Here is a 16,244-nt window from a genome sequence, read left to right as displayed (position 1 = left end):
GTGCAAAATCTTGGTCCAATGCTATTTAAATTCATTCATTTTTTTCGAATCCTGAGAAAACTAATAAGTATCTATTTTTTAAAAATGTAAATGCAGAAAGAACAATTACATTATTACCAAGGGCCGAAAGTCTCTGGAAAACTTCTATAATGTTTATTTTATTAAGTTAGTTCTTTAAGTTAGTTATTTTAAGTTCTAGCTGCAACAAACCATTTCTTTTTCTGTTTTAAATTGGCTGGAACGGTAATAAAAATCTTGTCAGAACTGTTTTTTTCATGTATTTACACACCCAGGAACAAAACACCACTTATTTGGCTTTATTTTTAATAATTAAATACGTAAAAAACTGCGCACATTCAAATACACTTCGTAAATAAGTATACAAAACTAGTCGTCGATCCAAGACGTTACGACTGCTGACGTCACAGACCGTAGCCTCGCCGCAGGGTACCGTTTTTCTAGCCTCCAAGAAAGTCAACATTATGAACTCATTTATCTTAAAAAATATACATTTTTAAACAGTTTTATGATTGTTACGTTTTTATATACCTTGTAATCTATTGAATTTAACTATATTTAAAAATTAGTGAACATCCCTATTATTCCTGAGCGAGAAAAGTTTTTACCTTCGTTGTATTTGTCCCGTATCAACTCCTAAATGTGGGTGAATAAGGGATTTTTCCTTTATTTCGAGAAGATGAGATAACCAAATAGTCAGATAGGTGGAGGTCAATAAACTAAATGAAAAAAAGACATGCATAATCTAATAAAACTAGATTAGGAAGAACGTCACAATTATGACTGAAGTCAACTAGCTAACGGCTAAAGGTAGAAACTATCCATAGTGGTAATGTACTGCAATGTAAATTATAGGTTTCTACCGATAATTTCCCAGCTCTACTAGTTTTATCTCTTTTTATTTCACAACGTATTTTATTTTCCATCTTTTGCATTATTTTGCCGGTTGTTAGCACGCTCATCACTGTATATAGTATATAGTATTATTTTATTAGCTATGTGTATGTACTTCCAATAATATGACACCTCTAATTTGTAAACGACCGTACCAAGGTGAATTCTAATAGCTAAATTATTTTATTTATATACGCATATAATTGTTCTGGGAACAAAGTTTCCATGGACGGTTTTTTTAATTCTATGTAGTTTAATTTAAGGAATAAAGCTATTTTTTTAATGTTAGTATCGTTTTAATCTAAAAAATCAAACAACTATGGATTTTTTAACCTTCGGATGACCAAGCGGGGGAAATTGTGACCCCAGCGTATGTTTTTCTTTAATAAATTCAAAAGTATTTTCAATTTTTAACTCATTTTTTTTTTATTTGACTTTAATATCGTTCTAGATATCCTCATATTTTGAAATAAAATAATTCCCTATATTTTACGAATAAAAACTATATTCTGAAGTTGATGTTTAGTAAAATACCATCTATTATGTGTAATTCCAAGTAGTTTTACGCTAATGACGTCGACTTTGAAAAGTAACAAGACACTTACTCAACATACACACTACACATGACACTAATACTCATGTTGTGACTGGCTGAATGACATAAAGTCCATGCCATAAAAAAAGAGTGTGTGTGTACTTTGTACGCACGTAAGAAGTTATTCTTCTATTATATAATTTCAACGAAGTAAATATACTTAACAGGTTATTTATATTTTATTTAAATATTAAACTAACTTTCTTATCTACCACTTTCAAAAAATTTTTATTAAAACAACCAAAAATTAAAAAAATATATGAATCGTCCAGGATTGGAACCCGCAACCTTCCAATCATTGGCCCAACGCTCTACCAACTACGCCGCTGAGCTTCTTTAAGTGACACGTAAGTTTCGGAGATAATTACATAACACGGTGGCAAATAGACATATAAAAATGTTATACCTACATACATAATATTTTATTATCTTACTACAGAGAAAGACAAATCCAAATATTATAATAAATAATACATTTACTAAAAACACTAATATATTCTTTTAATGACTTATTTGCGCTGATACAGATACATGCATACCTATCTTGAAAGATTAGCAACGAACTATTACTGTCTGTGTGCGCATGCGCGCAGATTTATGAAGTTTTACTCTCAATCGCGCCTAAAGAAGAATAACTTCAAAAAAGGTTGGTCATCGGAAGGTTAAGGCAAAGTCGAATCCACTTAATGGTTATTAGCGACGGAACTGTACAAATTTTACAAGTAAAGGTCTTCTTCTCTAACTGTCATCTCCGCGACGACGGTTGGCAATCATCATGGCTATTGTGACCTTCGAGGCAGCTGCTCTGAACAGTTACCTTGAGGTGCAACCAAACCACGTCCATCAAGTTAGCAGAACAAAGTCAGCAGAACACAGTTATTCTTATACCATAATTAAGTGCAAATAAAATACAAATTTAATGTTCCAAGAAAAAATTGATTGCTCTTTTTTTTTAGTTATCGCATGTTCTGCTAACTCGATAATCAGGCTAACAGAACAGTAGGTCAAAAATTGATGAATCATTTATAATTGAATGCCAAAGTATTATCTGAATTAAATGCAAATTTAATGTTCCAAGAAAAAATGTATTGCTCTTTTTTTTAAGTTATCGCATGTTCTACTACTAAAATCTACTATATTTTCTACCAGATTCTAAAATCTACTAGATTTAAAATTTTCCCACTAAACCAGCGGTTCTCAACCTTTTTTACTCAGCGACGCACTTACGTACTCCTTACAGATTCGCGACACCCTTATATGTACAAATTTTTGCTAGTGGTAGGTAAGTACAGATGAATATATTAAGCATATTATTTTTTATTTCGTAAGAACATAACAAGCAAAAAACAAAACAGAAATTTGACCCTGATGACTTTTGCAAAGTATTTCTATCCGAGGACGAATTGTAGACAGACACACCCTCAGCTCGCTGTCCACATCAAATAATCGAGACCGGTAGCTAGATTTTATATTTTTCATCGCAGAAAATGCAGATTCACATAAGTACGAGGTCGAAAACGGCAGTAAAAGGGATACTGCTTTCTTTGCTAATTCTGGGTAGTCATTCTTAACTGAAATAAAAAAACATCCGGAGCTACTTCTCTAAATTTTGATTTTAAAAACTGTGCCAGAATACACTTCAATAAGTTGTTCCTTGAAAACAGGTTAATTCTGCCTTGCTTAAGTTGTTCTCGTCAAATGCAATCAACCATTCACAGTTAGCACTCAAGACAGGGGGAAAGTATTTAGTTACCCCTTCTTGCAACTTACATAAGTGCTCGTTCATGATCTCCTTTAGTAGAGTCTGTTCTTCAGATTTCAAATTAATTAAAGTTATAGAGGTTTCGGGAAAAGCAGTCAAATCGTTTTTTTTTTCTATAACCGAGTTCCAGAATGTAAGTTTTTTGGAGAACGCACTTATTTTATCAATTGATGATATTATGGTTTCCTTTCGTCTTTGCATAGTTGCATTCAAAGAATTTAGCTTATTAAAAATGTCAAAATGTAAAAATGTTAAAAATTTTAAAAACAGTTAGAGAGGAAACAATTGCGGATAGGCACTTTATTCATTGGTATAACGTGGTATACCTATACCTAATAGTTAAAAAAAATGGTTGAGTCCATGATTGGTATATTATAACAAGTAAAAAAATATAAATAAAAATTTCTTATTCGTAAATCTCGCGACACACCTGATAGGTTCTTCCGGCACACCAGTGTGTCGCGACACGGTGGTTAAAAACCGCTGCACTAAACCACAAGAAATTTTACTAGATCTAGTAGAAAATCTACTAAATTGTCAACCCTGAATATGGTACAAAAATTTCTATTGTGCAGTGAAGGAGAATGGCTCTAGAGTTTCTAATCGCATTTGCTTTTGGTAGTAATTATTGGTAAAATTCCCACGGTTTATTAACTTCTTAATTAAATTTAATGTTGGAACATTTCATTTTAACATATTGTTGGAACAGAGAATACTGTGGTATTCAATTATTTGATATTTTATCAATAATTATTGAACTACTGTTCAATGTTAAAGTTGAACTACTGCTAGCTTGAAATCAAGTTGGCGGAACATTCGATAACTTAAAAAAAATAGAAATACATTTTTTCTTGGAACATTAAATTTGCATTTACTTCAGAGAATACATTTAGAGTATTCAATTAGAGATAACTTATCAATTTGATACCAAAAAATTGATAAATTATCTGAACTTACGTGCATAGAAATCGGCCCACTTAAAAAGTTGGTCATATTTGATGTCTCATATTTTCTTAACCTGTTGGCCGATTTAAGTGATTTTTTGAACATGTTATAGCCTGATTCTTTAGCAACACCACTGTAATAATATTGTTGCTAAATAGGTAAATTTTCATTGTATACCGGGTGTACCAATCAAACTGTGTTTTTTTCTCAAAGTTCGCATCACCTTGTGGAATATTCTAGCATTTATAAAATACTGAAATGAAAACCCAACTATAGCCTCAGGTTTTCTTAACATTCTGTTTTTTGATTCATTCGTTTATGTTGGATAATAAAAAAGTTAGGTAATTTAATAATGTGTTCTTCATCAATACACGGTGTTTCTAAATAAGAGTGACAAATTTTAAGGGATAATTCTGCATGAAAAAATAATTTCAGTTGGCTTTATAAACGTATGTCCGCAAATTTTTTGTTTCCGAGAAACGGGATGTTGAATTTTTTCTTACAAACTGAGGATTTATTTTATTGCTTTAAAACCGGTTGAGATATGCCAATGAAATTTGGTGGGTTTTAAGACGTAGTCATTGCGCATTTTTGGACATACAATTAAGAATTTAATATTCACCATTAGCGCTCATACGTGTAATATGACCAATCATATTACCCGTATGTAAGCTAATGGTGAATATACAATCCTTAATTGTATGTAAAAAAATCCGCAATAACTATCTCTTAAAACCTACCAAATTTCATTTGCATATTTAAACTGGTTTTAAAGCAATAAATAAATCGTCAGTTTGTAACAAAAAATTCAACATCCCGTATCTCGGAAACGAAACATTTGCGGACATAAGTTTATAAAGCCAACTGTCATTATTTTTTCATGCAGAATTACCCCTTAAAGTTTGTCGCACTTTTTTAAAAACACCGTGTATTGATGAAGAACATGTCTAGTTGTTAAAAGTACCTAACTTTATTATTATCCAACATAAACGAATGAATCAAAAAACGGAATGTTAAGAAAACCTGAGGCTATAGTTGTGTTTTAATTTTAGTATTTTATAAATGCTAGAATATTCCACAGGGTGATGCGAACTTTGAGAAAAAAAACAGTTTGATTGGTACATCCGGTATACACCGAAAATTTACCTGTTTAGCAACAATATTATTGCAGTGGTATTGTTAAAGAATCAGGCTATAACATGTTCAAAAAATCACTTAAATCGGCCAACAGGTTTAGGAAATATGAGACATCAAAAAGGATCAAATTTTTAAGTGAGCCGATTTCTATGCACGTAAGTTTAGATAATTTATCAATTTTTTGGTATCAAATTGATAAGTTATCTCTAATTGAATACTCTAAATGTATTCTCTGAAGTAAATGCAAATTTAATGTTCCAATAAAAAATGTATTTCTATTTTTTTTAAGTTATCGAATGTTCCGCCAACTTGATTTCAAGCTAGCAGTACTTCAACTTTAACATTGAACAGTAGTTCAATAATTATTGATAAAATATCAAATAATTGAATACCACAGTATTCTCTGTTCCAACAATATGTTCAAATGAAATGTTCCAACAATAAATTTAATTAAGAAGTTAATAAACCGTGGGAATTTTACCAATAATTACTACCAAAAGCAGATACGATTAGAAACTCTAGAGCCATTCTCCTTGACTGCACAATAGAAGTTTTTGTACCATATTCAGGATTGCCAATTTAGTAGATTTTCTACTATATCTAGTAGAATTTCTTTTGATTTAGTGGGAAAATTTTAAATCTAGTAGATTTTAGGATCTGGTAGAAAATATAGTAAATTTTAGTAGTAAAACATGTGATAACTTTTTAAAAAAAAAGAGCAATAAATTTTTTCTTGGGACAATAAATTTGCATTTTGTTTACACTTAATTATGGTATAAGAATAACTGTGTTCTGCTGACTTTGTTCAGCTAACTTGATGGACTAACCAAACCATTATTTCAGGTTCATTCACCGGGAAACGCGTCTCCCTCCTACGCTTCTCCTACCCTCTATTTTCCTGGAATTATGAGTCTCAAGCTCAAGATATTGTACCTTTCGCCTCTCGTCACATATCCGAGATATTACAATGTCCTTTCTTTTATTGTGATTTCCATTTCCCTCGCTCCCCCTATTCTCCTTACCACTTTTATATTCGTAACTCTATTTACCCATGAAATCCTTAACACTCGTCTAAATGTCCACATTTCAAACATATTAAGTCGATTTATTACATTTCGGTTTAACATCCATGATTCAGCTCCATAGTAAAATACACTGTGTACATAACTGTTAATTAGCCTTATTCTCAGGGCCAATGTCAGATCTTTGCTGCATAAAATCTTTTTCATTTTCACGAAGTTGGCAAAGTTATTGGCGAAGTTATCTACTATTATGACTGTATCATCGGCATACCTAATGTTATTGATTAATCATCCATTCACTTTTATTCCCTTTTAAGGTGCCAACCTACCTATATTTAAGTATGTTTATATGGAATTGTGCCACAATTATTGATGTAATGAAAATTCTTTTTCTTCATGTACCATGTCCTTTCAGAACGTTGGTTACCATCATAGTTGTCTTAATTTTATTCACTGCCACCCTACATAGCATGTTTGTATCAACACCATACCAATCTCGCAAGTTCTTCAACCATGAGGTTCTTCTTCGTCCTGGACTGCGTTTACCTGCTATTTTCCCTTGCATAATATTTTGTAGCAACCTATATTTGGGACCTCTCATTACATGTCCGAAATACTCCAGCTTTCTCTGCTTGATGCTTTTTATAATCTCAAAATTATATTCTCTAGTCTTGCTGAGACGTTAGTACTGCCGAGTTTCGAATCTTCTCCACCCAGGAAACTTTTAAAATTCTTCTATAGCACCACATTTCGAAAGCCTCAAGGCGATTTAGATCGATTTTATTCAGTCTAAAACTCCACACCATAAAGTAAGACCGAGAACACGTAGCAGCGAAGTGGGCGGATCCTCAATGCCAATTTTATGTCTCTGTTGTCTCTGTCTTTAGCTCAATATTACCTTGAATATCCTTGCAGTTCTGCTTGCTGTATGCCCCTACATTTGTTTTGTTTTATCAATTTTCAATACAGCTTTTGCGAAAATTATGTCATTTTTTAGTAATTTAATAATTTCATCAATATCATTATTGGTATTTGTGAGCTGTATATGTGTATATTGATATATTGAGAACAGGCATCCCAATGTACAAGCATAATAGTTATTTATATACATGACTTACGTCTCTAACTTACCTGGTGTAAATTTGTATTCAACTTTTTGAAAGCTATCTTTTCTGGCTCTGCATGGAGCTTTGGTACAGTTGTGAAGAGAAACCCTGTCTGCTAAATCAGGGTAACTTAAACCTAAAAAAAAACAAAGAATGTCAAATGAAATTCAGTACAAAAGGTTTCAGTTACACGTATATTTTACAATCTACCTATTTAGAATCATATATACTAACTCACAACAAAAGATTAGCATTTCACGAAATTATATGGAGAAGGAGAAGAAGTTAGCAGAGAAAGAAACATTAACGCAACTCACGATAGAGTACTAATATCAGAGGAAGAGCTTCAAGAACGAAGAAAAAAATTAAAAAATAGAACAGCACCTGGTCCTGATAAGATAAACAATGAACTGCTAAAATATGGAGGAACAACACTACTCAAATGGCTCCTAAAATTATTCGTCGATATGATAAATATAAGAGTAGTACCAGCGGAATGGAAGGAAGGTATTCTGCTACCGATACTTAAAAAGGGAGACTCGAAAAATCGTGAAAATTATAGAGACATTAGTCTGATGAATAGTACCTACACTAAAATTGTTGACGGCAGTCATAAAGGATAAAATCGAGAAAAAAACGAATATGCTAGATGAACAGCAAAGCTTCCGGAAGAACCGCAGCACAATAGACGCAATTTTTATTATCAGACAAATAATAAAAAGTCTATTGAATATGGAAAACCAGCATACGTGTGCTTTGTAGATTTAAAATTGCTTTTGACATGGATAATTAACGAAACTAACAAGAACCACAAGACCAGAGTTATGAAGTCAAGAGGAGAGACAGAATGCATAGAACCAAAAGGTAAAATCCTCCAAGGAGACTCGCTCAGCCCATTGTTATTCAATGTGGTGATGAATCAAATCAATACCTTGAAAGACGGGAAAGCAATTGGACCTGATCAAATTCCTGTTGAGTTACTCAGATCGTTATATGAAGAGGGAATTACGATACTTCAAAGATTTTTCAACCAAATCTATAAAAAAGGAAAATTCCCTGCCCAATGGCTTGTATCTACCTTAACCCTTTGCCAAAAAAGAACAACGTAACAAAAGTGTCAAGACCACCGACTGATAAGTCTGATGAGCCATTCTTTAAAAATATTCCTCAAACTTCACTACAGAATCTCCACAAAATGAGATAAGGTTATTGGTTGCTCACAATTTGGATTTCGAAAAGGCCTGGATACCAGGAAAGCACTAGTTGCAACCCAAGTGCTAGCTCAGAACTGCTACGATCAAAGGAAAGATGTAATAATGTGCTTTATAAACTCGTACATATACTAAAATAACTCGACATAGATCAAAAATACATTCGCTGCATAGAAGCTCTTTACTGGAATCAAACAGCTGTCGTCAAGGTGGATAATGAAACAACGCAAGCTCAAAAAATCCTCAGAGGTGTAAGACAAGGATGCATTCTCTCCCCACTACTGTTCAATTTATATTCAGAAAGTATCTTCCAGGAAGCTCTTGAGGAATGCGAAAGCGGCATCAAATTAAATGGTATCTTAGTCAATAATATACGATATGCGGATGATTCGGTCTTAATAGCAGACAATATAGAAGACCTCTAAAACCTTCTCAATAAAATTGGAGAACATAGCGAGAACATGGGACTTAACATCAACATAAAAAAGACGAAGTTCTTTATAATCAGCCGTCAATTATGTCAACATCAAAATTCAAGACTAGCATATAACAACCAAGATGTAGAGCGCGTAAGAAAATTTAAATACCTGGGAACCTGGCTATGTGAAGACTGGATGTCGGATATGTAAATTAAATGTCGGATAGAAAGGGCCAGAAGTGCATTCATGAAATTCAGAAACGTCTTTACGAACTCTGACTTTGACCTGAACCTAAGACTAAGATTCACGAAATGCTATATTATATGATCGGTGCTCCTATATGCTATGGAAGGATGGGCTTTAAAAATAAACACAATGAATAATCTAGAGGCATTTGAGATGTGGATTTATCGACGAGTCCTTAAAGTTCCCTGGACCGCACGAATAACAAATGAAGAAATCCTGAGAAGAATTGGTACAGAACGACAACTGCTAAGCACAATTAAACAGACAAAAACGGCATACCTGGAGCACCTAATTAGAAACGAAAGATACCAGTCTCTGCAAACCTTAATTGAAGGAAAGATCGAAGGAAGAAGGGGAGTGGGCAGGAAGAAAAGGTCATGGCTCCGTAATGTCAAACAATGGACAGGACTAAGAAACATAAGAGACCTAGTACATATTGCAAGGGATAGAGAAAAATGGTCAAACGTGATCGCGAACATCCATTAGTGGATTGCATAAGAAGAAGATGAATCAAATAATTCAGGAAGTAAGAAAACGAGATGGATACCACATGGAAGTGCATAATAGCACGATAATATGCTATTCCAATGATGCAGTACTAATTGCTGATAACAAGGATGACCTACAAAAGCAACTCCACACCTTCAATATCACAGCAAACGAACTTAATATGAGAATACCAGTTGAAAAACTAAATGTGTAGTGGTCAGTAAAGAGCCGCATGGATGCAAACTAGAAATAGACGGCAAAATTGTAGAACAAATAATGAAATGCAGTTACCTAGGAGTAGAGATCACCAGTAACAGGGATATAAGAGCAGAGACCACAAGGCAAGCAGCAAAAACGGCAAGAGTAAATGGTTGCCTCCGAGAAACCATATGGAGAAACAAATATCTGACCACGGAAAGCAAAATGAAAGTATACAAGACAACAGTAACAAATCCCATCATATGCAGCGGAGACAAGGACCGATACAAGAAAGACGAAACAACAATATCGAAATGAAAGTATTAAGATCAATAGCGGGCATACCATTAAGAGACAGACAAAGCAACAGTTATTCGAACAATGCAAAATTCAAAACATTAGCAGATGGATAAATAGACCACCAGGTATATAATTTCTGGTTTTTTAAAAATGTATTATGAAGTAAGTACGTCATTGATTTGATCCGTGATATTTATTTATTTTTTGATCACTTGAAAACATATCTGCGCTATCCCAAGATTATTTTATATTTCAGACACGTAAATCCTAGGGATTAAGATTATATTATTATTTTCTACCACAAATAGGCGCGTGATCAGATTTCTTGTGTTAAAAAATGTGTTTACTTTGCTCGTGATATCACGTAAATGTATTGCATAGGTGATTAATCGAACAAGTATATACGTAAATATATAATTATGTTCTTGAACTTAGATCAAGTCGTAGTAATGATACCGATGATTATTGTAAAAGTAGGTAGGAAGCACTAAAAAGCCCAAAACCTAGGAAATCTGTGCAGTAAGATTAATCGTCATGCAACTTTTTGCATACGATTCGGGAGAGTGTCGGGAAATTTTGTGAACTAAATTAATCTCCGGGAGATGAAATGCATTTCCAAAGTGCATCTCAAAGAGATGGAAAATGAAAAATTTAGAATTCAGGAAATATTGACGGAAGGAGTTCAATTTTTGTACTCGGGGTTTTGGGCCCCACCGAACAAGAATTTCATATCGGCGATAGTCTTCAATAGGGATGGAAAAAACCTACCGGTTTTAACCTAAAACCGGTTTTTTTACTTCGCAATAACCGGTTTTACCGGTTATAACCGGTTTTTTCTTCTTAAAGTAAAAACCGGTTATTAGGTTTTTACGGTGATTAGGATTAGGTTAGGTATTATTTTGGATCACAATCATAATTATTATTCTCAAGTAATTATTCCAAACAAAACCATAATTCAAAATTTATTTTATAAATACAGAAGTAAACTGAAAGTGCAAACTCACATCAGCCAGAAACAATTAAGTTTAATTATAATATTTCGAACAGGCATTTAATATTAAAAATGAAAAAAATCGCTACGAACAACCAAGTATTAAAGTATACAAACTTCAGTCTGAAAATATTAGGAAAGAATACTGTCGTAAATTAAATGAAGAAATACGAAAAACAAATTGGAAAAATGAGGAGGATATAGAAATATTATGGAACATTTTTAAGGAGCTGGTGTACGCAACTGGGAGTAAAGTATGTGGGGTAACGAAAGGAAGATATCTGAAAGGTACAGCTTGGTGGAATAATGACATAAAATTGGAAGTTTCGAAGAAGAAAAAATTGTGGAAAAAGTATATAAGCAATAAAAGTGAAAGTAATTATCAAGAATATAAGGAACAGAGAATACTGGTTAAAAATAAAATTAAAGAAGCTAAGAATCGACAATGGGAAGAATTTGGAAATAAAATGGAAAGTGATAGTAAGGGGAATGCGAAGTTGCTTTATAGGACTTTAAAAAATATAAGACAAAAAAAATCAAACGGATTAACAGGTTTAGAGGACAAAGATGGTAACATATTATTAAAAAATGAAGAGATTACCGAAAGATGGCGAGAACATTTTATGGAGTTATTAATGGGAGACAACAACGAAATAGAGAATGACAGGGAGGAGTACAATTTAAATGAACAACAAGATGATGATGACATAACATACGAAGAATACAGGGAAGCAATTTTAAAATTAAAAAATGGCAAGGCTGCAGGACACGATAATATTAAGGCTGAGCTAATTAAACATATGGAAGGAGAAGGATTACAATTACTATGGAAGATCATAAGGAGCTGTTGGCGTACCGGATGCATACCTAGAGATTGGACTCTTGCAACTATTCTAACATTACACAAAAAAAGTGATAAACATAAGTGTTCTAACTACAGGGGAATATCATTGTTGGTAGTTGCTAGTAAAATCTGCGAAATAATACTAGAGAAAAAGCTGCGAGAAAATATCGAGGCCACACTGGATGACAGCCAATGCGGCTTTAGGCCAGGGCGAGGTACAACCGATCTCATATTCACGGTGAGACAGTTATCAGAAAAATCCCTAGAGCATAACAGTAAGTTGTATCTCTGTTTTGTGGACTTGGAAAAAGCATTTGATCGGGCGCGACGTAACAAGATCTGGGAAATATTAAACCGTAGAAATGTGAAACCGAAGTTAATCCAAGCAATAAAGAGTATATATAAATGTACACGTAATAATGTAAGAACGAACAATTGCTCATCTCTTGAATTCTACACAAGGACAGGTGTAAGACAAGGTGGTGTTCTGAGTCCTTTGTTATTTATCACTCTAATGGACGAAATTGCAAAAGAATGCAGGGGTAAGGTAAAAAGAACTAGGGTTGGGGTGTATAAACTTCGACAAGTTTGCGTGTCAGAGTTGATATATGCCGATGACCTGGTTATTGTGGCAAAATCAGAAAAAGACTTGCAAGTAAATGTGAATGTTTGGAATGAAGCCTTTAAGAAATTTGGGATGAGAATAAATATTGAAAAAACAGAAGCTTTAGTAATATCGAAAACACAAGAAAATATAAATGATAAGTTGAATAATGAGACCATTACACAAGTTGAGGACTTCAAGTATCTAGGATCAACAATGAATGGGCAAGGAAATATAGAACCAGAAATAAACAGCAGGGTAATGAGTGCAACAAAATTATACTATGCACTAAATAAAAGTTTTATTAGGAAGAAAGAAGTAAGCCTGAAAACAAAAATGAAAGTATTTCAAACCGTATACGAGCCGGTGCTACTCTACGGTAGTGAAACGTGGACAGTGAACGACAACATCCGTAGTAAAATCCAAGCATGCGAAATGCGATATTTACGTGCGGTATCCGGGGTGACCAGACGTGATCGTATAAGAAATGAAGACATACGTGAAAGGTGCGGTGTTGGAAGGACCTTAGACAGACTTGAAACGAAACAGTTATCGTGGTTCGGACATATGGCGAGAATGAGTGAAGGTAGAACTGTAAAGAGGGTATGGAAAGCGGCAGCTGACAACAAACGAAGAAGAGGCAGGCCAGCAAGAACGTGGAATGCAAATATTGGAAAGGCTTGCGGAAAAAGAAATATTGGGTGGAGAGAAGCAGAAAGACTAGCTACCGACCGAAAGGCATGGAGACGTCTCATTTCTCCACTTACCTCGACACCGTAAGGTACAAGAGGACGGCTTAAGTAAGTAAGTAAGTAAGTATAATATTTCGTTGAAAAGGTATTTGTAATCAGTAATCATAATATCTGCATAAGAAGTGATCTGGTTGAAGTAGACGCAAACATCATCTATTTTTCACACTTCACTCTTGACATTGAAAGTGGGTGAATGACTTTTTCTGATTACCAATAATGTTCTGACTATGAATATCAAATTACCGATTACGAATACGAATCTCCAAGGATTTCCCTACGTTTTCAAAACGATACACCCATACAGGAAGTATTAAATGAGTTAAAATGTACCTATTATACAAATATACAAACGTGTTAAAAGAAATACATGAAAATTTTTTTTGATGGTAGTAAAAATAAAAGATATATTGCATTATCCAATTTATTTTTAAGTAAAATATTTATGTTGATATTGTTTTTTTTTTAAATCCCATTTGAAAGAGTCTGGGAAATTTTTTATAAGTTGAAATGATTGTAGCCTGGGAGGTAGTGTCAAATTTATACCGGAGCATTTTAGCATGGCTGGTTTCTTTTTATTTAGGTAGGTGTTCCAAAGCTTATTAACAAATGATGTGTCAGCTGGCCCAAAACCGGGGATTTTAGACAAGAAAAGGTAAAATATGAAAGTTGATGGACAAACGCTACAACTTAAATGTCAAATATTTGTATACGTTACTCGGAACATTTGATAGCCTTGCTTACTTGGCTTCTACCTTTCAAATCCGTTCAAATCCTGACGCGGAAAATTCTTTTTGTTTTTTAAATTGACATTTTATTTTGAAAAATAATTATTTTTATATTACCACGTTTTTATTATTTATACGAGACAATATAAAAAAATCTGTTTGTCTTTTATAGAATCGAAAACTATACATTTTTGGTCATAATATTATGATTGATCTTAATAAGCAAATTTGTTGTATATGAACCTCTGAAGGTTCCTGAGTTGGTAAGACCAACAATCTAAGTGGAAAGGGAGACATTATTTGTTATTTTTTTGAACAAACTGTTTTTTCTTAATTTTATATGTTGTAGAACCGAAAGATACAATCCTAAATTTTCACTTTTCTCTCACCAACCCCCATTTTTTAATAGCAATCTAAATATTTCCCTATTCTCTATAATACATAAAAATGAATGTTTGTCTGTACCTATGTCCCTTATAGAATCGTAAACTATGCATTTGGTAGAAAAAAGTATAGGTACGCAATATTTTTTAGTAGTTTTTGGCTTTCTGGTAATTTTTAGGTATTAAACTTTCAAACATTATTTAGTTTTAAGGTGGTACGAAGTTTGCCGGGTCAGCTAGTTAATAATAAAAAAAATATTGGACTAGTGTGGCAAAGATTAAAAAGTATAAATCAATAATTTATGAATTTTAGATTGTAATAAAAAAGCGTCAGCTGCATCATGTACGTTGCAAAAAATGTTAGCTGGCCAAGTGGACATGCCGTGGTATTATAAAAATAACTATTTTTCAAAATAAAATGTCAATTTAAAAAACAAAAAAAAATTTCCGTGCCAGGATTTGAACCCGGATCTCCTGAGTGAAAGGTAGGAGTCAAGTAAGCAAGTCTATCAAATGTTCTGAGTAACGTATATAAATACTTGACATTTAAGGTGTAGCGTTTGTCCATCAACTTTCATATTTTCCCTTTTCTTGTTTAAAATCCCCGGTTTTGGGCCAGCTGACACATCATTTGTTAATAAGCTTTGGAACACCTACCTAAATAAAAAGAAAACAGCCATGCTAAAATGCTCCGGTCAAATTTGACACTACCTCCCTGGCTATTGGGTTAAATTGTATATTAAGTATTGCAATATGTATATATTATTAATCTTACGCTATATTATATTTAATAATAATCAATAAATGCATAATAATACTAAAATGATAAATAAATATAATAATTAATAGAATAAAATGCTTTTATTAAAAATTTTGTTTTATTTATATTGATATTGATGTTCTTTCTATAGTACTAATTTTGATCATATTGATATCGAGTATCGAGTCGAATGGAGTATCGCAAACTAAAGTGCATTGTAAATGTATTATTGTAACCTATTGGATTAAGAAAACCGAAAACCGGTTTTTGGAAAAACCAGTTTTTTTTGGCCGGTTATAACCGCCAGGTTAAACCGTAAGCAAAAAAAAACCGGTATAACTTAAAACCGGTGTTTTGTCAAAAACCGCCATCCCTAATTGTTCAAGGTACCTGATGTCCAGAGTGGAGCTCATCAAATCAGTCAATAACCATCACTCGGGGAGTTTTGGGGGTCGCTGAGCACGAATTTCATGACGGCGATGGTCTCCGAGGTACCTGGTGCCCAGGGTGGAACTTGTCGCCTGGAGTTTTATGTTATACTCATTCAAAATCAGTCAATAACCATTACTCGGGAGGTTTTGGGATGGATTTTCCATCTCTTTGAAATGCACTTTAAAAATCCACTTTTCTTATGCCCAAAATGAAATTTTCACAAAATTTCCTGACACATCTTACTGCCTAAAATTCCTAGCTTTAATGTTTCCTTGCCTGGCCTAAAGAATACATACATATTTTTTATCTTATTCATTGAATTGTGGAACGCGTAACATACAAGGAATAAAAACAAAGACAGAAGACATCTTATAAAAAGTTCAAAAACATAGCTAGATTAATAGAAAAACC

The 16,244-nt window shown here is 33.3% G+C and overlaps 1 protein-coding gene across 1 annotated transcript in view; it reads right to left on the bottom strand.

Moving 5' to 3' along the window:
* LOC126883417 (uncharacterized) overlaps positions 1 to 16,244 on the bottom strand; it is a 75,877-nt gene that overhangs the window by 27,978 nt on the left and 31,655 nt on the right. The window contains exon 2 of the mRNA XM_050648963.1: positions 7,492 to 7,615. Within this exon, the coding sequence (XP_050504920.1) occupies positions 7,492 to 7,615 (124 nt within the window). The remainder of the gene's footprint in view (positions 1 to 7,491; positions 7,616 to 16,244) is intronic.

Source organism: Diabrotica virgifera, chromosome 4, assembly GCF_917563875.1.
Source record: "Diabrotica virgifera virgifera chromosome 4, PGI_DIABVI_V3a".
NCBI classification, from domain to species: domain Eukaryota; kingdom Metazoa; phylum Arthropoda; class Insecta; order Coleoptera; family Chrysomelidae; genus Diabrotica; species Diabrotica virgifera.
Note: the sequence above shows the minus strand (reverse complement) of the source record. Positions and strands in the feature narration are given on the sequence as shown.